General features: G+C 38.4%; 2 protein-coding genes across 2 annotated transcripts; one reads left to right on the top strand and one right to left on the bottom strand.

Moving 5' to 3' along the window:
* Positions 1 to 15,264: 15,264 nt before the first annotated feature.
* On the bottom strand, positions 15,265 to 17,129 carry LOC146695873 (uncharacterized). The gene is made up of 5 exons (XM_085478348.1): positions 17,052 to 17,129; positions 16,709 to 16,885; positions 16,412 to 16,519; positions 16,086 to 16,293; positions 15,265 to 15,896 (listed from the first exon to the last, which is right to left on the bottom strand). The coding sequence occupies exons 2-5, from the start codon at positions 16,882 to 16,884 to the stop codon at positions 15,432 to 15,434; spliced, it is 957 nt and encodes a 318-aa protein (XP_085334474.1). The 5' UTR covers position 16,885; positions 17,052 to 17,129; the 3' UTR covers positions 15,265 to 15,431.
* A 104-nt stretch (positions 17,130 to 17,233) lies between these two features.
* On the top strand, positions 17,234 to 21,321 carry LOC146695872 (coiled-coil domain-containing protein 106-like). Its single transcript, XM_085478349.1, has 4 exons — positions 17,234 to 17,446; positions 17,829 to 17,987; positions 20,094 to 20,294; positions 20,527 to 21,321. The coding sequence occupies exons 1-4, from the start codon at positions 17,311 to 17,313 to the stop codon at positions 20,847 to 20,849; spliced, it is 819 nt and encodes a 272-aa protein (XP_085334475.1). The 5' UTR covers positions 17,234 to 17,310; the 3' UTR covers positions 20,850 to 21,321.
* The last annotated feature ends 1,991 nt before the right edge of the window (positions 21,322 to 23,312 follow it).

Raw genomic sequence — 23,312 nt, 5'->3', positions numbered from 1 at the left:
GGACGCCTCGTTGCCTAAAACACGGGACAAGACAAAACATGATCAGAACAGCAGATGCTAAATTGGACTCCAATCCCCACTGAGCATAACAGCTCTGCACCGCAGTACAATTAGAGTTATCCCAAGACCACTGGGAGGTAAAAGGCAATTCCATACTTTTATTCCGTCCTGTGCTATAAGGGTGGTAGATTTTTATTAGATCCAGATTATGAAGCGACACTCGTGTTATTAAACCTTATCGACAGTTCTCCCTGGTAATATGAGAGCTTATTTATCCACAGCAGCATGCACTGGAGGAGGACCAGAAGCACGGGGGTATACGGGATAAATATTTGGCTTTCTGAGTTTACACTCTTTATTGAAGATTATGAGTTTGAGAGAGCAAACACTTTGTATGTGAGGTTATGTCTTACGCCATCCTCCTGATTAAACTTGTCACCCACCCCCACCGATCCACCTCTCAGTGGCCACAAGTGCACACACGTGGTGTGAATTCCTGTGATGTCATAATTACTCTGTACGACTCCAAATACGTTTCGCCAGCGGTGTATACGTGCAGATAATCCTGTGGTATTTGACTAATATATGAGGAGAATAAATTTGTCATTCATTAGCAAAAACACTCCAGCAGTATTAACTGGATACACACACATCCTCAAAGGAATCAGGCTGCAGCAACTCAGATGATGTAAATTGAATTTTTTTTTTCGCTCCGTAGAAAATAAACCTTAGGTTGTTTTAACCCCATAAGTAACAGGCACCATTCATCTGTGTCACTTATATTCCCACTGAATTACTGACACGATTATCTCCACTGCTCAGATTGCCAACGTTATCTGTTAAAGGTCTCTCACAGCCAGAGCGATTGACTCATGATGTGATGAGGGCGCTAATCTATTACAGGCTTCTAGGTTATAAAGGTATTTTTCCTTTTTTTAAAAAATGTTGAGATATTTTATTCACAAATCTTTCCTTATTTTGGCAAACAAACACGTAAATAGATCAGCTCTACTGTCCTACTTGTGCTCCATCTATATTTGAAGTCACAGCGGAGACTTCAAAACTCCATCAGTCATAAATTTCCACAGTTCACTTAAGTGGCCCAAAGAAGTCAGAGGTCACGCTCGTTTGTGAATATTTAACAACATATTTAAAAAGAGGAGCTGAGCAGGAGTGCCATGCAGAAACAGTTACTCCTAATTACTGAGGCATTTCTTGCCTCATTTTCATTTTATGGGTATTTTCTGAACCCGACCAAACTGCCCATTAACTTTTGACCCTGGTCACTGGTCATAAAATATTTTTTTTGTTCTTCCAAGATTTCAAAAACAATAATAAACCAATCAGCTGAGTGACCTTTAAAAGAGTCTTATCATTAAGAAGTAATACATTTAAAAAGATAATTACTGTCTGTCTACTATGTTGAAGAAAGCCATTAAAAAGAGTCTAAAAAGAATCTATTGCACATTAGCACAGGTAGGTTTGTCATATTTTAGCTTGTTTGTTTTGAGTTTTTATTTGCTCACAGCTTTGTGATTTTGATTTGTTCTCATAGTTTCCGTTAAATACAATGCCAACAGCAAGAGGCAGTTGCTTTCATCTATACGATTTTAATAACCCCGCTGCACAGAAGCTTTCCAACACCAAACAGCAGATAGAATTTAACACTTTGCTGGTGAACATACACACAGCAGCCACAGAGAGCCTTTTAGTGCTCTCATTGGTGATGTTGTTGATGTTAATGTTCATCTGTGCCAGCTACCAGTGTTAACAGGCAACAAATAACATGTTTCTGAACAGGGATGTCCATCCTAGGGCAGGATGATTATGGGGTTTAAATTCTGGTCAGCCACATCAGGGGAATAGATCGGGAATGGCGACACCTCCAGATTACAGTGATCAGGGAAATGGTGATGTGATTAGCTGCAAACTGGACACTTTTGAAGCTCTGAGGAAGAAAACGGTTCCTGGTCAAACTGTGATCCATCATTGATAATCCTGACCACCTTCTGCACCACTTGCTGGATATGCAGAGAAGCAAATTCTCTAATGGCTCGGTCACACTACAGTAAAAATATGAATCTATCTTTAACTAGGAACCATTGTGGTTGCTCAGTGATTTTACTTATTTAGTTTTTGGGAGATTATTTCAAGTAGTCAGTTTTACCGCCCAAAATCTGAGCATGCAAATCTCATATCCTCTAGGAGGTTGCCAGACATGGGCCATGTTGCCATTTTGCAGTTAAATCTAACTGCATTTGTAGATGAATTTCAGTTTCAAAGCCACGAGGTTGTGATTGGACTCTTTAAGTATACTAGTAGGGCTGCATGAAACTTGGTGCAGCTGAGAATTTTAAGGAAGACACATTTAACTACTAACAATTTAAAACCATTAGGAATAGTGAATTCTAACACATTCTTCAGCTATTTATGTTGATCATTATACATAAATTTTCTGTTAATTTTATAACGTAGAAATTAAGGTGGAAATGCCTCAAAAGGCAACACTTTACCTCTAAGGAATGAACAGCCACACCTGCCGTTCACAGCTCCTTTTATGTCCATCGTTTTTCTTTGGATGTAGCATGCAAATGTCCAGAAAGACTCACCACTCCCTCTGTCATCTGTTGCGACCGTCTTTCACCTTCAGCCAACAAGATCACTGCGCATGGTCACAACACCAACCAACATTTTTTATTTGTGTGTTTTTGTTAATAGCATTACAGAATGATTCAGCTCTGCTGCCACCAGCACAGACACAGGAAATCTTTTACACCACATGCTATCACTGTCTGTAATACAATATATTTCTCTAGCAGAGACCCATCTGCCAGATGATGTTATTATTATGATTATTATTATCATCATTTCAACTGCTGAAACAAAAGAAATTTCCCAAATATGAGATACAAAAACTGTTTTTTTTTGTCTTAATGTGTTTACTTACTGCAAAATAAGACCTCTCCTCTTAACCATAAATCCGCTTGATCTTTATTTATTGTCAACCCACTGAAGGGACTCTGTATACAGTGCATAGTGATATATCCCCTCAGATCAACATTATCATTCCATACAACTGCTACTCCTACCGACTTGCCTATGAACTCATTAATATTTATGTCAGCAAGACTCTAAGCACCGTGTCAAATCCTGCCAGATATCACAGGCAGAAGAATGAAGAAGTCCTGCTGCTTTCAGTGTCTCATGATTTTACCTTGTAAAGACACTGATTAGGAGAGATACGGGGGAGATGAGCCTTTGATGCCACTACTCTACAAATGCATCATAAGCTGTAGAATTTGGAGGACCTGAGCAGGAATGCAGAGGATATTTACAAGGGGAATGAAAAAGCTAAGCATAAAGGAAATCCAATTGTTTTGTGTAACTGTATGTGGGTTTTCTATTGCCAGGGCAAAATAGTTTCCTCCCATTCTGTGCTGTTCTGTTACAGCAAATAATAACTGTCAAGAAAGTCTCATTATTTTTCTGTCTTGCCTTGATCTTATAGATTTGAGGCAAATTAGGTCTGGAAATGTGTCTCATTGAAACCAAGACTGGCTTTTATAACATTATACTTTAGTAGCATCGGGCCAATTTGATTCCCTTTATAATGTGTTTAACTGGCAGGTGTGTTATATTTAGGGTGATAAATGCAGGAATAAAGGATTAAAACCTGGATCGTCTTGTGCAAGTTAGTCGCACATATCAACATTTGATCCTGCAAGAAATTAAGCATTTTTAAAGTTATACAAATACATTTTATACAAACAAAATGCATCATTTAGTTTGCTAAAATATAGCATTATTTACCTTTCATTTAAATGTGAAGCGTTACAGATATTATGCGCACTAACCTTTGCAGGAGCTATCTGTCCACTCTCGTCCTCATTTTACCCTTCTTACAGTTGAGGAAACAAAAGATTTGATCCCCTATTGAATTGTAACTTTGGGGTCATGTCATGACCTTAATGTGCTTCTTCTTTAGCCACTCCTTCATTGCCTTAGAGGTCTGTTTTGGATCATGTCATGCTTGAAGACCCATCTGTGACCCATCTTCAATGTTCTGACTGAGGGATGGACGACCTCGTCCAAGATGCTGCACTATGCCCTCAGCAGAAAATCAGCCCCATAGCATGTTTCCACCTCCAAGCATCCCCATTCAACGAACAGTGGGGATGCTGTTCTTTGGATCATTTTTCTTCTTCCAAACACAGCAAGTCAAGTTGATGTCAAAGGGCTTGATTTTTGTTTTGGTTTTTTGTTGACCACAGCACTTTCTCCCAAGCCTTCTCTGTATCATTTACAGTAGGTGTTCATTGGCAAACTTGAGATAGGTCTGCACATGTGATGTGCCTTCTTGAGCAGGGGACCTTGTAGGCGTGGCAAGATTTCAGACCATTACAGTGTCAATATAAGTATCATGTACGTGATACTTACTAAGTATCACGTACAATTTTTGTATCTAATTTTATGCTTGTAATTAATGTGTTGAATGTTTTTGAATAAGCTTCATTTAAGTGGCCTGCAGTTATCTGTGTTTTATTTAGTGTGAGTTCTGTTATGTGTGTGAAATCATGCTGTAGTATATCAGAACAGAGTCTAGGGTTGAATTATTCACAGACACAATACCTGAAACAATAAATCAGTTATTTTGTGTGTTGCTTTTATGTTTTTTTAATTGAAATACGTTACACTCTGTCTTTTAACCTTATCCTTTTTCTTCTAGCACTCTTTAAAAAATGAGACGTGCCAGATGCAGTGTGCTAATCACACTATCCATTTTCCATGGCATACTACACATCTGATTCCACGATATCACATTTGATTTAAAACATTTCCTTCTCGTGTTTGAGCCATCAGAACCTGATGACTTGGAGATCCATCTCTGGGATGTGCTGTCCAGGAGATTTAATGAATAGCATTTTTGCAGATCCATGTTTGGAAACTGCGTTAAAGTCAAACCTAAAGATTTTTTTTTTTTTTTTTTAAAGGAAAAAAGGGAAAACATTTCCATTCTCCCTCCAGCTGATTGTGCTGAAAACGATCCATGTCCTAGATCCTGCCAACACTGTTTTGTTCTTTGATGACTTTGAACACAAAGGGCAAACACACACTGCTAAAGGAGCAACATTGCCACCCACCTTCTCTTCAGGAGATAAAACTCACGACAGACCAGGTATGCGGATTTGATCAGCGAGCAATATCTACTGAAATATACATCGATGGGAGAGGCCAACCAATATGTGGACAATAAAAGTCAGCCTTCATTTCTTCCTCTGTCCCTCCAGCTGCTCCAAAGACTGCTGGCATCATTCACACAAATATTAAACCAGCAATAATATCATGTTGGGAAACCAGATAGTCCAGCTCTTAAGAGTCAAACTTGGCTCAGTCATCAAAGCTGCTGGTGTTGAGCACAGCTCCATCGTGCAGCCTGTTTTGGTTGTTACTTTTGGTCTTCTGTGGGTAATCTGATCGGTTGCCAACATCATTTATATGTAAAACTTTGCAAAAAAAAAAAAAGGATTCAAAATACCCATTCTTGCCTTCCACACTGAGGAATCCTGATGTTGTTCTGGGTCTTTTAGTATCAGAGGCAATAGATATGTGATCTATCTGTGCTTAGCCAGTATTCACTGTTGATATACATCAAGCCTAAATGTATATAAATGCTTGGGAAATATAGCCCAAGTTGCACTCAGTGTTAGCCACAGGCTTATCAGTGGAAGAATAGAAAAACACTGTAAAGCTACAGTTAAAAGGCACTATGTAAGTGCAGACCTTTTACAAGTATCCAGGCTCATAGCAGGCAAGAGGCAGGGTGCACTCTGAGTTTAGTCCACCACAGTGATCTTCTAAAATTCCTTGGATTTAATTTAGCATCACTGATGGTGTACTGTTGTATTTTCTGTCTGGCATTCTCTTCCAAGATGAACAGTTCAAATTTCCACTCTGATCTTACATAGAAACGCTCAAATCAGTCTGTGTACAAATCCGTCCAGGGCTAAATTATTGCATATTAATTTTTAATGGATCTCAAATGCGTTGTCTGCTTTTTAGATGCCTGAAATTACAGGGTTGGGTCTGGATTCACACCTCAGAGAGACAATGCAACCAAGTTCAACAATCTGTTTGACCTGGTGATGGTAGGTAGTCTTTGTACTGTGGATGTAACATCTAATTTCATTCATCTGTAAGTCAGGAAGTGGGTGTTTTTAGATATATATGAAATGTGTTTCCAATTCCAGCTGTGCCCAGATATGAGAAGTTTATCAGATTGTTGAGGAAATAGCTACTTACCTCTACGACTTTAACCACATGGACAGAGAGAGTTTTCAGATATATTTTTCTGTGTATGCTGACCTTTCATCCACAAGCAGACACTTTTATTTCACTGAAATTTGGCATTTTGGAAGATTCCTCACAGTGTGCAGAAGCACTGCTGTCTGGATGAAAACTAACAGTATTTCTGACGCACCAAAGAGGACAGCTGTCAGTAAGTTATCATGCTTTTTGTGCATTGTACTTAAATACAAAGGAGAATGATTTATTAGATAAAATGTTCAGCTTCATATTGATTTTTGCGCTTATTCTTTCACTCACTCATTTCTCGTCATTCCTCACACTGACACAAACTGAGGCACTCTATGAGTGTGTCAACAAAAGTGGCATCGGCAGCAAAGGAAACATCTCTGTCACCTCCATCCGCACTGATGAAGAGACACATAATGATAATGGTCCTTCAGCTGCCACGGCTTCGCTTGACAAAGCATCCAGCAACTGAAAGCTTACCTGCTGTTCACGTAACTGACAGAGTTTCAGGCAGTGGCTGGAGAAGTGCACAAAGGAGGTCACTGAAAGGGATCAGAAGATTTCTCAGCAAGATCTTTAAGATATATGTGCTGCTGTGAGTGTACGTGTTGAAAAAGTCAATGTGTGACCTACCAAATAACCGGTGGAGTTGTAGCAGTGGTGAAAGTGGCAAAGAAAGTGGCACTGGAGGTTGTAGCTTTAACAGTACAAGAATCCATCAGTCTTATTCTGAAATTTATTACTTTGATAATTGTGGAAAAAAAATGCCTTTATGCCGTCACTGGACCATTAGTGTTGCAAAACAAGCTGAGTGTTTAGGGCATCTGCCCATCCAGTAATGTAACAGATAAAATACACATTTGTGAGTGTCACAAAATTATTAGTTTGAGATAATTTATGTAAAATATTATGTTTGGCACATGATAGTTATGCAGTGATACTTGTGCATTTAAAAAATAAAAAAAAAAAAAAAAGATGAATAACAGACCAATTGGAGTCCCAAAACCAGATGTCAGTGACTTTGTTTCTTACCTATTCTTGAGTTTCTTTAAATTGTGGCTTGATGTGTTGCTTTTTAAGCATACTTCTCTTTGTCTGACAGGTTCTGTTTAATTGATTTCTTGATTCCACAGGTCTTGCAGTAATCAGGCCTGGGTGTAGCTGGTGAAATTGAACTCAGCTTTCCAAAAAACGTGGTTAATCACAGTTAATTTGTGTTTTAAAAAGGAGCGCATTTACTTTTTCACACAGGCCAGGTAGGTTTGGATAGCTTTTTTCACTTAGATAAAATAATCATTTAAAAACTACATTTTGTATTTACTCAGATTATCTTTGACTAATACTTGTTGAAACATTTACATTTGAAAAATATGCAAAAAAAAAAAAAAAGAAATTAATAAGGGGGTAAACACTCAGTAAAGCAGCAGGCTGTCCACTGATCACACACCCTGTGGTTTGAACCCTTGCTCCCCAGTTCACTTGTTGAAGTGTTTTCAAAATGAGGTCAGTAGTGTTGCAGTCATCACTCAAAAAAGCAATCTATCACAAATTATACGTTCATGCATTATGTTACTTACCTCCACCTCAGAGAAAGTAAAGGCTTGTGTCAGGATACACTCAGCTTTAACATCACCCTGGGTTGTTTGCTAGCATTGTGTTAGCTTGCTGTCTTTGCTGATGCTTCCAAAGAGCTTTGTGTTAGCAGTATAATGCAAGTATATCATCGTGCTTTTGTCTTTCCACGCAATAAAAATCAATGAAACATCCATATGGCAACTTTTCAAAAGTCGTATTGAACTCTAACACATAATGTGACTAAAGTAACATGTTACTTTGGAACACGGTACACCCAACACTGGAGGCCAGCACCTGGTCACTTGCATCGCTGTGTGAAAGTGAGTGAAGTGGAAGTGAGAGCTTGCATTGAATAGAAACCCTATAGTGTGTAGTGAATACAGTCCATTTAGAAACATGAGATACAACTTTCAGGTTGAGGGGGGCAAAAAAGAATAAAGTTGGGAAATAGAATGCATGGAAAAGCAGCAGCACCTCAAACTGAAAGAAAGCGTACCTCTGAAGCTCTGATCAAATGTTCCCAGAACTGTGTACATCTGATAAAGGGGCTCACTGACTCTGCAGCTCTCACACAGCACATACTGCAAAGAAAGACTGCCTTTCTCTGCAGGATGCAGTCATAAAAAAAGGCCATATTTCATCGGCTGAGGGTATTGACTGTGTATGCTTGTCTTCACACATGATCAGTAGCGATGTATAATGCCTGCTCTCCTCCAGTCTTAATAATGAGCACCGACCACAGCCAAATTCTCATTTTGTTTGGCTTTGAAAGAATAACAAGGTTGTTAGTTTCAAAGGTTACATTGATTAATATCCCTTCTCGCCCATCAATGGATGAGTAATTCTTGGTAATGGAACATGCTCGAACAATCGATCGGGATTCATGGAAGTGATGAAAAAGTATCTGGCTGATATGAGATAAATGAATTAAAGGACAATCACAGGGGGCCCAACGAGCCGCTGCCTTTTCTAGATGTCTTGACTTGACGGAGCAGAAACAGATGTAACGTTAAAAAAACAAAATGCACACACACACACGCACACACACACTAGCAGTTGCTATTTTTTGCCCCAAATGTAGAAAATCTACACAGTTAATTCTTCCAAACAGCTTGATGTGCAAAATTCTACTGTACGTGGGCAGCTTGCATCCAGCCCACATCCTGCTTGTGGACAGATTTATAATGAGTCATTTGATTTGTAGCCAGAAGTGATTATACATATGGTAGATAATGCACACTGCACCTTTAGATAAACCCTCTACTACACATTAAATTCTGCTTTATGAAGCATGTTTTGTTGCATGCTAACAAAAGAAACTGGGCTTTCGCGTTATTTTAAAGAAGCCTAAAACAGAACATTCCCTTCTGGAATCCATGTCACATCCCTCTTGAGGTGAGGAGGAGATGCCATTCTGATCACCAATCCCCCCCCCACCGCTCCAGTCTATCTCTGTGACTGAGGCTGACACCGGTGGAGGGGCCAGATGGTGCGTGTTTCACTTGTTTTGCCGTTGTGCCGCTGTTATTTATTCGCCACATAGGCAGCGGCAGCGGCGGGGCCCCCTTGACGAAAGCTTTTGTTTTCGGAGCTTGAAAGGAAGAGAGGAGGCAAAGAGGCAGGGAGCGAGCAGGAGACAAAAACAAATGTCCCTATTAGGTTATCACCTTAGCTCCCGAGGAAGAACTCTCTACTCTTGTCGTGTGTATGTGTGCGTGTTGTGCTGGCGTGGGTGTGTGCCCCCCATTGCCAGGGACAGAAAACAGAGGTTTGATATCTCAATATCACTGGTATTAGCCTGAGAAAGAGGCCATGGATCATTTTAATGCCATCCAGTGTACAGGAAGCCCAGAGTAGCAGATCGATGATACATGTCCCCCAGCCACCCATGACACCTACCAACCACAGACACACACATCCCTCCACCCTGCCAGGCCTTTTTACTCTGTCACACACACAAACACACACGCACACGCACACACACACTCCCCTCCCATATTCACTCAATAAACTGTGAGAAAAAGCAATATCTCTCTTGAAGGCAGAGAATATGATTAAAGCTCTTTGCGCTTCCGTTATCATCCCATGAGCTGTTAACAGCAAGCAAAACGAAGCAAAGTGAATTACCTCTAGCTGTCGCACGTAGCCTGCAGACCCACAGTCAAGGGCCCATATAATGTTCAAAGCATAGTTGACACTTATAATGATGGATAGGAGTCAAGAAAACCGAAACCAGCGCCAGTGGAAAATTTTTGACCATATTCTCACTGTTTTCACTCAGAAGTTAAAGACGAACAGGAAAAGGAAAAAATTCTATACTGCTACTGAATCTTTACATTGAGTGTTGAGAAGCTGTATGCTTCCCTTACTCACATTCATGAAATCACATGTTTCCTCTACCTGTACCATTTTCGAATTAAAAGTCTAAAAACTTATCAGCAAGCTTTTAATTTAGGACATCTGCAAGAAAAGTTTTAAAATACCAAAAGACTGGAAGCAATAAATATACTTTTAACTTTAAAATATACTTAAAAAACACATTTCTTTTCTTAAGAAGAAGAAGAAGAAGAAGCCTCGTGCTGATGGAATTAGTGCTGTAAAAATGGAGAATTCTAATCTTGCCTCTTCTTAGGTTTTAATTGTAAGCAGACTTTGTTTATTCATGCTTTTTCTTGAATATTAGCTCTCAAGTATGCGGAGAATAAGCATTAATTTAATTTTTTTTATTAGACTGAACTCAGCATCTTCTTGTGTATTTTCAACAAGATCAAATAACCTGACATTATGTTTTAAAACAGAGTTTGAGCCACTCTGTCAAGAAACTGAAAACAAAATCAAGCATCCATCATAAAATATTTACTATACTTATACTGTATGCCTTTAGTTATATTGCTATGGTAACTGTGCTGGGCCTTAACTTTGAACATTAACACTGTCAAAAATGGGATAATTTATACTTTCTCTCATGCTGATTTTGGAAAAGCATGATTAATTAGTGTAACACATTACTTTAGCACTTCACTGCATCTATTTCAACACCGAATCAAATGAAAAAATTGGATATTACTGCATATTTTGCTGACAACAAAGCACTCAGAGCGCTGTGGTCAAAAGATTGTGGCTTTCTTAAAAACCTGAATGAGATTTGTATCTAGTCGGGATATTTTTGGCTGCTTTGATTCAAAACTTTTTATAATTACTTTCTGCTACTTTTTTCATAACCATGTGCTATAGTTACTCTTATTGCTTATTTTTTATTCCTTTCAGTCACTTTTTATAACCCCAGTTTAATCTAAATGTACTGATGTTATCAGGAAATGAATATAATGGATCGAAAAAAGTATTGGACCTGCTTCACCATTAAATAGTGATGTTAATGGGTCACTTTACTTAAATTACTAAGATGATAAAGAGTCATTTCGATCACAACGTAGATGTAGCAGAAGTCGTTTCCTTTGTACGAACAGATTTGACCTGCCTGAGATTCTTGGCAGGGAAAAGCCTTTGCTAAGCAAAAAGAACATTAGAGCGGTACATTGCAGTTTTTCAGCAAACATACAGGCAAAGAACTGGCCATCTGGAACAATGTGCTCTGGACAGATGAATAAAGGTTAGAGTTGTTTGGCCACAGTGACATGTTTGGCACAGACTAACAACAGTTTTTCAGAAGAGCCTCAAACCAACTGGCAAGCATGGTGAGGGGGGGTGTGGATCAGTGTATCATTGTGTTTCTTCTTTGTGTTTCTTCAGCCATCATGTATAATACAATAAGCACAGGTAGCATTAGCAGTAAACAAAGCCTACAATCTGTGTATTGAGTAGTGACTGAGGAGCTGTTGATCTGGATGTTACCGTTTTAAAGTCACTCATCCAAGTGACTTTTTAGTCTGAGCTGGCAGAAAGTCAGTGTGACTTCCAGTTTGATTATTAATATGTTGATATTAGCACCTTTAGTATTCCTAGTTGCATGTACTGTTAATATAAGAGTTTAGTTTCAGTTTCAGAGTTAGAGTTCAGTATATAAGTTTTCCTTTTGTGTCTCCCTCTGTCATTTCCTCGTATTAAGGTTTCAGTTGTGTCTGAGTTTCTCTGTTTACTTGTTTCCTATTTTAGTTTGCTTGTTAGTTGTCTCCCGTGCTTTGCGTTTAGTGTTACTCCCCCTGTGTTGTTATCCTAATTAGTTTCATCTGTGCCTCCCCAGCTATGTCTCATTCCTTGCTTAGCCCTCTGTATGTGTCACGGTTCTGGGTCTGTTGGACCCAGTATTTTGAGTTTATTATATTTCGGTTTAATTCTGCTTCATGGATTGTTTTCTTATTCTCGTAGTGATGATGATGATTATTATTAGTTTCTTGTTTCTGTTTATCCGTGCTTAAGGATTTGTTCTCGGTTATATCTCACGTTTATTTTAGTTCAGGTTCCATGTGTCATTCTGTCTGTCTGTCTCTCAGTGTCAAGTCTGCGTGCTTGTTTAGTAATTCATGTTTCCTGTTTTATTGTGAAAGTCTTTGTCTTATGTTAGTGTGTGCAGCTTGGTTCCCCCCCCCCCCCCCCGTCTCGTTAACCCTGATCTCTCCCAGCTGTGTCTCCCTCCTGTTGCCCATTCCCTGATTACCACCCTGTGTATATTAGCCCTGTGTTTTCCTGTGCTCAGTGTCGTGTCGTACCCTCAGAATTATGCCTGTGTGTTCAATTCTCAGTGTCATTGTTCAGTTCACGTTTTCGTTTATCACCAGCAAGTTTATCACCATCAGTTTCAATTCAGTCTCAGAGTCTCGCATTTGGATCCTCCTCTCCATCCGCCTGCACACAGAGCCCTGACAGTATGTGTGTTTATAGCCCCTATATCACTTTATCTTTTCTCAGGGCATCTATTGTGTGCCTGTATATTTTAAATTCTGTTTTCCTTCGCCTCTGTACTTTTACATTCTGAAGATTCTGTACCAGTTGTAGTAAAAGGCTCACTTTTAATTATTCTGTCTGTTACAGAATCATGCATTTAGTTCCTAAGCTGGGAACCCTTGTCAAACAATGACCTAGGATAAGAAGTATAAGCTATCCATAAACTATATGAAATGCTCGATACTTTAATTGAAGTTACCATGTAATACAGCCGACATCCTTCCTCCCAGAGGATAGGTGTCGTTTGTCTCTTTTTTAATGTGGGAATGACCTTTGTTTATTTAATATCTTCAGGGAAAACACCTCTTTGTAAATGTTTATTAAAAACCTCAGGTAATAATAGATATCTTTTATATTTAGAAATAAATATAAATAGTTTCCATATATATGGATGGAAAGTTCACCAATTTCTTTTAATAAATCTGTTTGAACATCTGGTTTCACAATTTGACGTCCAAAATTTTGCCAACATCAGAAAAAAAATTAATTGTAACCTTTACTATCAAACATAACTGGAAATTTTAGATGTTTTTAACCATCTTGTAATGGATTTAAAATTCATTTAACCTTATTTACTTGTATTTTAAGGTTTTAACACCCTAATGCAAATGGTCATGCTTACTCAAAATAAAGACAAATAAAAGCCACTTTAGATTCGGTTCCTTTCATACACTTGTCTCCTTTTAGCATTATTCCAAAGCAGATGGACAGGACCGGTATTATTAGCTTGCTCAGAGTGTTCATTATCACCTCTGGTTACGTGCAAAGTGTAAATGGTTATTCCTGTTTTACGATCTTGTGGTGTGTTGAGCCACTGAACGCTTTGCTGACTTTAAAAAGGCAGCAATGTCAGACCAAACATTTAGTCATTCAGAACATATCATTTACTTTGTTAATCTCACCTAGACTGTTTTTATGGGGCGGGCTGGAAAGATAAACACTGTGATTAGAAAATGTTCACTGCGACCTCTTGAAAAGTCAGAGATTCAGCAATCCCTCAAAGTTACCATTACAGTTCACCATTACACAAAATTTCATCTGCTCTGGCCGCCGTGCTAATCGGAAGCAATGAGACGAGATGGAGACTCTGATGAGGAAGAAAATGAGATATAAGGACGAGGTAAAAAAGATGAAGTCAATTTTGAGTATGAGACTGATTGGGGGTGGCTATCTGATCCTTGTCGGTCTTCCTCTTTGATTGCACCTTGTCATCGTGCCTCAGATCTGCGTTTTTGAAGTCGATGGATAATATAATGGTTTACTTTGTGATCAGCACTGAATGTAGGAAGCGGCGCATGTAGAGAGGTCTTGCATTAGAAGTAGTGAGGAGGCTAAAACTGATTCAGTGGCTGCAACAGCTCCCATGTGAATGGAAAGGCAGTGTGTTGATAAATTAAGCCAAATAAATTAGGACGGGGACTCATTTTGTGCCAGACTGACAATTAAAGATGCCTTGGGATTCACCCAGTGATAACATCCATCTTCTCTTTTACTCCATTAAACAGGCAGCAATCAAGGAGATTGACACAATGAGTGCTTATGAAAAAAGATCACATCACATGTCTACTTGAACTAATGTTCAATTATCTAGTTTCCTCTGTCTACTGTGGAAAAATACTTTGGAAGTTTAGGACATAGGTTGACAGATGACTTATACGGGAAGATTGATACCGCTCTTAAATCTCATTAACCAATTATAAAAAAAAATGTTTTTGCACTTTTATTTATTTAGTTATTCATTTTGTTTTGATATTTTTCCATACTAAATTTGAAGCATGAACAGATCAAATTTATTGTTGAATCTGAAGTTTGAGGGAAGCGAGCAGGAACTCTGGAAACACAGATGGTCTTTGAATCACGGGCATCTTTCATAAAAGCCATTTGTATACTCTTCTTACATGCACATTGCTGATGATGCCAGCGGTACCACTTTACAATAAGTCTCCCCTTATAGAGGCTAATAAATAGTTTATAGCTATATTATTAATTAATCTGTAAATGCTTTATAAACCATTATTAATGGTTTATTATGCATTAGTTAAGGGTGAGAAAAAGAAAAAAAACTGACCGGTTTCTTGCCAAATAGTGAGCCAAATGTGTTCACCTATATATTTCATCTAGAGTTGCTATATTAAACATTTCAGACTAAGTTACTATCCTGTAAGCACAATCAGCATTTGTAAACATATTTTTTATCATATAAAATTGTACTTCAGAAATGCATTATAAATATCCACAACTATCAATCGGAGCTTTGTTGTAAAGTGTAAAGCATAAAACCATTTATTAATGAATAATAAATATTTATAAATGCCACATGGGAGACTTATTGTAAAGTGTAAAGCATAAAACCATTTATTAATGACAAATAAACATTTATAAATGCCACATGGGAGCCTTATTGTAAAGTGTAAAGCATAACACCATTTATTAATCACTAATAAACATTTAATTGCCAAAAGTGAGTCTTAAATGTATAATGTCACCATTTATAACACTTAGACCTAAATTACAATCAGTGCTTGAAATAACATTTAACTACTGTCAAAAATGTATTGTAAGAGTAACACATGTAACATTAAATGTGTTTTTTAAAACACCAAACAGTCACCCACTCCAAAAAAAGTTCATGCCAGACTGGTTCAAACTGGAAATATTTTTTGTATGTCCTTAAATAAGCGTCCCAGTGGTCCATCAGGGTGTCGCGAACCAAGCCAAGATGACCACTCAAGAACCATCAGGTGTTCCTCCAGCAACTTCTCAGTGCGATTTCCTCTTAGTCTACGGTCATGTCCTTTGATGGTCATCCAAGCCCTTTCCATATGCTGTGTATGACTGCCAGATTGAGGATCTACAAACCACCTGCTGTGATTTACAGTGTAATGTCTGTACCCTATGTTTGTCAAAACATTCTTGTAGGCTCTCCACTCATCACTGATAATGGCACTACCCAACTTAACATGCTGTCTGATCAGAGGAACAAGGTGGCGCCTTGATCGTTTTTCAACAAGTTTTAACACGAGCCTTCGCCTTTTGTCTTTAATTCCCATCATTCCAAATACCCATTTCTTCCTTTTCCATGCATTTCCAAAGCGTCCACGTGCATACTGAAAACAAAAAGAATAAAATTAAACAGAATTAAAATTAAAAAGAATAAAATTAAATATCTACAAAGAAACATTCAAAAAGATGGTTGCTTCTACTAATTTTTTTTACTTATGGTAAAGGTTTCCATGTTTAGAGGACACATTCAGATCTGCATTGATTCTAACAAACCTGTCTGAGAGTTTACCAACCTTTCGCTGATGACGGAGACAGCTTTCATCTATAACCACAAATTCTCTGTCACCACCAAGACGGTGTCCATTGTTTATTCTGTGTCTTTTAATTGCACGTATACAAACATGTCGAATGTGTCTTGCCATGCTACTTAGTGTTCTGGAGCTGCCAGCCACTTCATCATCGATCATATCTATTTGTCTGAGCCTGAGCCCTTGTGAAAATCTGTGATAGAAATTGAGGCAATTATTACTTACTGAGGCCCTAATTTTATTTCACAAGTCTCGTATTGGTGTTCAATTATGAAAGGTGCATTGCTATTAATGTCTACATCTACATATACCTGTAAATGAACTTCATCCAACTGAAAAGAGATGTTTTTGATTTCTCAAAGAGGGAGCTAGTTCTAATTGTTCTGGAAACTTTCCTATGACTTGCTCTTTTGCAGCACCTGAGAACATATCAATGAGTTAAGTAAAGAAATGGACCCTTAAACAAGAGCATTAATTGAAAAGATAATCACAAAATTAAGTATGAAGAAAATAATAATGAAAAGAGGTTAATGCTCCCTCTTGCATTGATAACCGAAATATTTTGTTATATTTACTACATGCACTACATTATCATGCATTATACATACCACATATATTGGTCTTTCTTCACCACGGAAATCATTTTCATCTTATGGTGACAAACAGGACATCTAAGCTTCTTTTTTAGCAGGTGTTTCTTCTGCAGCCATTTAATGTGCCTTAGTGCCTTATATTTAGTTTGTTTTCCTTCTATTCTGGCGCGCAATCTCATTCCCAGAGACATTCTGGTGGGAAAAAATGAGTAATTTATTTTATTATCACCTCGAAACACCGTAAAATACTCTATGGGAGTCTAGTGCAAATCGGTTCAGAGTTAAAGAACTTCACATGCTATATAAAACAAGCCCTATAATCAAAAATAGTCCCACGCAAAAAAGAGGATTGTCTCACCTGTTATAATGTATCTCCGACTTTGTTATGTAGATCTAACCCGCTGGATTCATGCTAAAGAAATATGTTCTGCTGCCAAAGGGAGGGAAAACAAATTTAATTTAAACGCAGAGGAGCTTATACAACCATCCAATCACAGTTAACTTTATTAAGGAAAGCCCCTCCTCTCAGAGCGCGACAGGCAGTGGAGCGCTCTGGAAGGTCAAGCCAAAGGGGCACGAACAGACACACTGAAGGCGCTCGTTCAAGTTGCTGCGCCATGGATGGAGCAGAAGATAAAAATTTGTGTGCGTCTGCGACTTACACAGTTAGCACACGTTCGAAGAGATACAAAAAGCAGAGACTGGATGATCTAGATTGCACTAAGCCAACGACGTCAGCAGTTAGACATGAAGGTGAGTATAATGCTAGCTAGCTAGCTACCGAGCCATTTGGCTGCTAGCTACAGTGGCTAACTAACATCACATAACATGTGAATAGCTCTATTACTATTGGTTATTCCAAACGATTTATATCACTTAGTTGTATATTTTTAGTTTTGTTTATGTGCATCATTAAATTTATATTAAACACCCTGGTAAGGCAGTACACATAAGAATTATTTGCCTTGTTTTAGAAATGCCTGAACCACCACAGGTGTATATAACATAATTTTTACAAAGTGGCTTTTTATAAATTCCAGTTGTAACCGTTTTTAATCAATATTTTATTTGAGTTTCCCAAGTTTAAATTATAAATTATTTTAGTATTGTAATTTAATAATTGTTTGTTCTTTAGATTCTTCTTCTAATCCTGCCCCTACTGCAACTGCCCTTCTTAACAAGGAGCGAGAGAAACTGACTTTTCTTAAGGAGAAACTGGAGTGGCAAAAGAAGAGAATTGAAGAACTGGAAGGAGAGAGAGATTTTCTCCGAAGTCAGCTATCATCCCTTACAAGTATGAAACTAGACTTGTTCCATGAACATTGTTTTTATTTTACAGTCTTCAAATAAACATTAGATAATTTATCAATCCCAGTGAAGTTCCCTTATTGTCATTGTGTTGATTAAAAGATTTTAGTCAGTTAACTTTAAGTGTTGTACTAGTTCATTCCTAAAGAGATCTGGTTCCAAATTCAGTTCAGCCAGGTCTAACTTGATTGATTCAATTTCATAGTTCATAAGATCATAACTCCAACTTGAACTAGTAATGTAACAGCCTTACAATCAGAATTAATATAGGTTTTATATATATATGTATGTATGTATATATATATATTAGGGGTGCAACGATATTCGTATCGATATTGAACCGTTCGATACAGTGCTTTCGGTTCGGTACGCATATGTATCGAACAATACAACATTTGTAATTTATTTTATCAACTTTCCTTCTGACGATGCTGTCTGTGTTGAGCGCTCAGTGAATCTGCGTTCGACTACTCCGCCTAGGCTGCACTGTCGAGCGCAGATCCACTGAGCGCTCCACACAGACAGCATAGTCAGAAGGAAGAGCGCAGGGCACCTCCCGCACCCTCATTCAGATCTGGCGTTTGGAATTATTTTGGTTTTCATGTGACGTATGACCCTGAAGGTAAGCGAGTCATGGACTAAAGTAAAACAGTATGTTGGATGTGCCATGCAATGCTCAATTACATGGGTGGGAACTAGTGTGTTAGCGCAGTTAGCTCGTTAACGTGTTGGCCGTCTAGCCCCATGCACGGGGCGATCGGCGGTAGCTCGTTAACGGAGATTTGCCGTGTTGTGGCGTTAAGGTCATTTCAACGAGATTAACCTGAAAGCACTAGTGGGAACACAACGAATATGACTGCACATTTACGCCGACATCATCCTAGTGCAAAGACCAAAACAACAAGCATGCTACTAACTCATTTAGACAGCTGTTAGCACATGATTCTCCTTATGCTGCTGAGAATATAGCCCAGAAGAAGCGGATAGTATAGCTTTTATTTTGGAAAGAGACATTTCTCTGTAATAAACTCTCTTTTCCAAAGATGAGTGATTCCTCAATCAGATACAGGGCTTGCAATATCGCTAGCCCGACGTCCCGGAGCTAGCGATTTTTTCAGTCGGGCTACCAAAATCTATCTCTTCCCTGCCCGTCGGGCTATTGTAGGAAGGAAAAATATATGTCAATGCTTTTGCATTCTTTCAGAAATGTAGCTGGGTAATTATGTCATTGGCATCGGTGAGCCACTGTCAATATGTGACATATTGAAATCGCGTTTGAATTTGTGCTTGTTTTTTTGCTTTCACTTTGCAATCGTGCGAACTGTGTATAGAGAGCGACAGCACTGATCTGTGAGTGATGATAATTTGTGCACCAATTCCTCTGACATCGTCTTATTAATCGTTAGCTTATATGCAAACATGACAAGTGAAATCTCCCGCAGCAAGCTTAAACATGTGAGAGGTTGATCGCGCAGAGAATCGCTGAGCTTATGTGAGTGCCTGTGTAAAAGCATTTCAGTTCTGCTGAGCCAAATAAGACAGGTCAGGGTGAAGAAGTGACAGCCAAAGAAAAGCTTACCACAAAATGGAGAAGTTATGACAAATCAGACTATAAGGCAAAAAGAAAGTGCAGCTTTATGGTTTCATGGACAAAAGAATTTCTGTGGCTGCAATATGACGAGCTAAATAACCAGGGCTGCACATAAGTGGTCCGCAGGTGCGCATTCGCTGTCAAAATAAAAAACACGCACAAGGGTTAGGGTTAAATTTAAAAACTGTACTTTTGAGTTAAAATATATATTTATAATTTTAATAAATGACAAATTAAAAAGGCATGAACATTTTTTTTGTATCGAAAAAATATCGAACCGTGACACCAAAGTATCGAACCGAACCGAACCGTGAATTTTGTGTATCGTTGCACCCCTAATATATATGTGTGTATATATGTACACCTTATTCACATGATGATTTTCTATAACAAAATCCTCATTCTCTTTAAGCACATAAGCTTACTAAATCATCAATTGTGTAATTGAAAAACAGGGGACTTGTTTCTAAAACCAGCCATTTTGTTGTTTACATCCTGCAGAGCAACCTAAAGACGAACCATTCAATGATCCATTTTCCTCGAAGGCTTCTGAAAACTCAGATTCATCTTTCGCATCTTCATCTGTATCGTCTGTGTGGTCATCCTCATCTTCATCCCCAAAGAAGCGAAAGCACAAATACAACAAAAAGCATTCAAGAGCCAAGAAACCCAAGAAGGAGCAGAAGAAGCTCCGGCAGCGTGGTGAGCAAAAGATTTTGGAAGAGAAGATTTTACAGAAGAGGATACTATAAATGTGACATAAAAGATAGTATTATGATTTTAATTTGTTCTAAAAATTACTCTGTGTTCACTACGTCATATATACATATCTATCTATCTGTCTGTGTGTGTATATATATATATATACATATATATATATTAGTATGCTTTGAGCATTTGCTTTTCTAATTATTTGCTTTGTTTTCATTTTTAGTTCAAACGCCAAATGACATTGTGCAGCGATACAAATCCCTCCTCAAGACATTTCCAAAGACGAAGACCATGACCAAAGCTTTTCAGAAGCATGGGCTCGACAGGAACACTGTTGTGTCCACTTCATCAGTTGGGGAGCTTGCTATTGCGGTCCCCAATGTCTACCAGGAGCTACTGTCCAACAGGCCTAGTGGAGAGACGGTACTAGCTTTTGCTAAGCGATGTGAGGCTGCAATTCAAGGCAGTGATGAAGTAAAAAACAAAATAGAAAGTATGAAGGCCGCTGGTACTTTGCTTCCAATTCGAAGAGGGAAATCTGTCTGAAACCCTAATTTGTTCTAAGTGGTTTTGTTTTTTGAGCATATTGAACTGAAGAAAAGATCTGCAAAACCAATCATTTTTCAAAGATCTGTTCACATATGTGTTGAGTTTCCACACAACTAAGAGATTTACCTGTTAGTTTATTTTATTGGTTTTTTTTTAATGTTTTGATTTGTATAAATGTGTGTAGAGTAAATAATACAGCTGTGCAGTTTCAGTTAAGGTATAATAATTTATTATATTATAATTATTATAATTTTCCTTTGTTTTATGCCAGTGGTGAATTTAGGGATGGGATTTGTTTCCTTAATATAGTTTTAGCTATCTTTAAAGGGCTTGTATATACGTTTAGCAATGCTAAATAACTGTTGGTGCTTTATACTTTTTATAGTAATGCCCAGTAATACTTAGAAATGTTTGTTGATCATAAATAAATGTTGACATGTTTTAAACTTTACAACAAAACTCTCTTTTGTCATTTATAAATGTTTAGTAGTCATAAATAAATGGTGTCATGCTTTACACTTTACAATAAGGCTCCCATTTGGCATTTATAAATGTTTATTTGTCATTAATAAATGGTGTCATGCTTTACACTTTACAATAAGGCTCCCATTTGGCATTTATAAATGTTTATTTGTCATTAATAAATGGTTTTATGCTTTACACTTTACAATAAGGCTCCCATTTGGCATTTATAAATGTTTATTTGTCATTAATAAATGGTTTTATGCTTTACACTTTACAATAAGTCTCCCATGTGGCATTTATAAATATTTATTATTCATTAATAAATGGTTTTATGCTTTACACTTTACAACAAAGCTCCGATTGATAGTTGTGGATATTTATGCATTTATGAAGTACAATTTTATATGATAAAAAATATGTTTACAAATGCTGATTGTGCTTACAGGATAGTAACTTAGTCTGAAATGTTTAATATAGCAACTCTAGATGAAATATATAGGTGAACACATTTGGCTCACTATTTGGCAAGAAACCGGTCAGTTTTTTTTCTTTTTCTCACCCTTAACTAATGCATAATAAACCATTAATAATGGTTTATAAAGCATTTACAGATTAATTAATAATATAGCTATAAACTATTTATTAGCATCTATAAGGAGAGACTTATTGTAAAGTGGTACCATTTGATATTTATTCATTGGGCCCTGGTGTAGCCCATCAGTGCACAGTGCAGCGTCTGAAACAAGCTGCTTTATATCTCTGACAGCCTCTTACTAACAAAAGATGTGAACAGCAGGTAGGTGGAGCTTCTGCATTCACAGCTGAAGCTGTGTGCCTCAGATGATCACAGAGATTTTGGATTTCTGCTCTCAAAGACATCATATAGAGCCCAAACAAGAAGAAGAAAATTTTCAGTAATGGAGCATTTAGAGCAGTCTGTAGCCCAAGCTTTAGACTCAGAGGTATTACTTGTGCAAACACTAAACAGTTTGCATATCATGCAAACAGATCCACAGAAGACACCATCGCCATAGCCCTCCACTCTGTGCTGAGCCACCCAGACCAGTGGCAAAGCTATGTGCAGATGCTCTTTGTGGACTACAGCTCAGTCTTCAATATAATCATCCAACTGGTCACTCTTGGCCTCCCCCTTCTCACATGTGCCTGGGTAAAAGACTTTTTTACAAACTGGCTCCCGACTGTGAGACTCAGACCTCATGTCTCCTCCACTCACACGCTGAGCACTGGCTCCCCACAGGCCTGTGTGCTTAACCCCCCTTATGTATTGTCTCTATAGCCACTACTGCAGTTCAAGCCCACATCATCGACCTCATCATGAAGTTTGCTGATGACACCATGGTAGTCGGACTCATCTCAAAGGGAGACGAGGCAGCCTACAGGGAGGAAGTCCTGAAGTTGGCAGCATGGTGTTCAGAGAACAACCTGCCACTGAACACCAAGAAAACCAAAGAGGTCACTGTCGGCTTCAGGAGGCACAGCACTGACTTAGCCCCCCTATACATCAACGGGGAGTGTGTCAAGAGGGTCCACACCTTCAGGCTCCTCATCTCTGCTGACATCTCCTGGACAGACAACATCACAGCGGTCATCAAAAAGGCCCAACGGCACTTCCTGAGGGTTCTCAGGAAGTACAAGCTGGACTCCAACTTGCTGCTGACCGTCTACCGCTCATCCATAGAGAACCTGCTGACATACTGCATCACAGTATGGTACGGCAGATACACTAAGGCGAATAGAGTGAGGCTTCAGAGAGCAGTCAGCGCAGCACAGAAGATCATCGGCTGCCCTCCCTGATGGACATCTATTCCTCCCACTGCCTCAGCAGAGAAACAAACATTACCGGGGTCAGTTCCCACGCTGAGAACTAATTTTAACCTGTTCCACCTGCTTCAACCTGCTTCCCTCAGGGAACAGCTACGGGTGCATCAGCACAAAGACTCAAGAACAGTTTCTTCCCAAAAGTCATAACCAGCC

This window comes from Copadichromis virginalis, linkage group LG13 (assembly GCF_057382275.1).
Source record: "Copadichromis virginalis isolate Kocher_CV1m ecotype Utaka linkage group LG13, C_Virginalis_male_GT1.1, whole genome shotgun sequence".
Lineage (NCBI taxonomy): Eukaryota > Metazoa > Chordata > Actinopteri > Cichliformes > Cichlidae > Copadichromis > Copadichromis virginalis.
Note: the sequence above shows the minus strand (reverse complement) of the source record. Positions and strands in the feature narration are given on the sequence as shown.

What these genes read in the sequence shown, in the direction of transcription:
- LOC146695873 (XM_085478348.1), bottom strand. Translation starts at nt 16,884, where the DNA reads ATGTCTCTGGGAATGAGATTGCGCGCCAGAATAGAAGGAAAACAAACT. An exon ending in AAGAAAGACCAATATATGTG is followed by an intron (nt 16,520 to 16,708) that starts GTATGTATAATG and finishes ATATGTTCTCAG; the next exon opens with GTGCTGCAAAAGAGCAAGTC. An exon ending in TGGATGAAGTTCATTTACAG is followed by an intron (nt 16,294 to 16,411) that starts GTATATGTAGAT and finishes TTTCTATCACAG; the next exon opens with ATTTTCACAAGGGCTCAGGC.
- LOC146695872 (XM_085478349.1), top strand. Translation starts at nt 17,311, where the DNA reads ATGGATGGAGCAGAAGATAAAAATTTGTGTGCGTCTGCGACTTACACA. An exon ending in TCAGCTATCATCCCTTACAA is followed by an intron (nt 17,988 to 20,093) that starts GTATGAAACTAG and finishes TACATCCTGCAG; the next exon opens with AGCAACCTAAAGACGAACCA. An exon ending in GAAGAAGCTCCGGCAGCGTG is followed by an intron (nt 20,295 to 20,526) that starts GTGAGCAAAAGA and finishes TTTCATTTTTAG; the next exon opens with TTCAAACGCCAAATGACATT.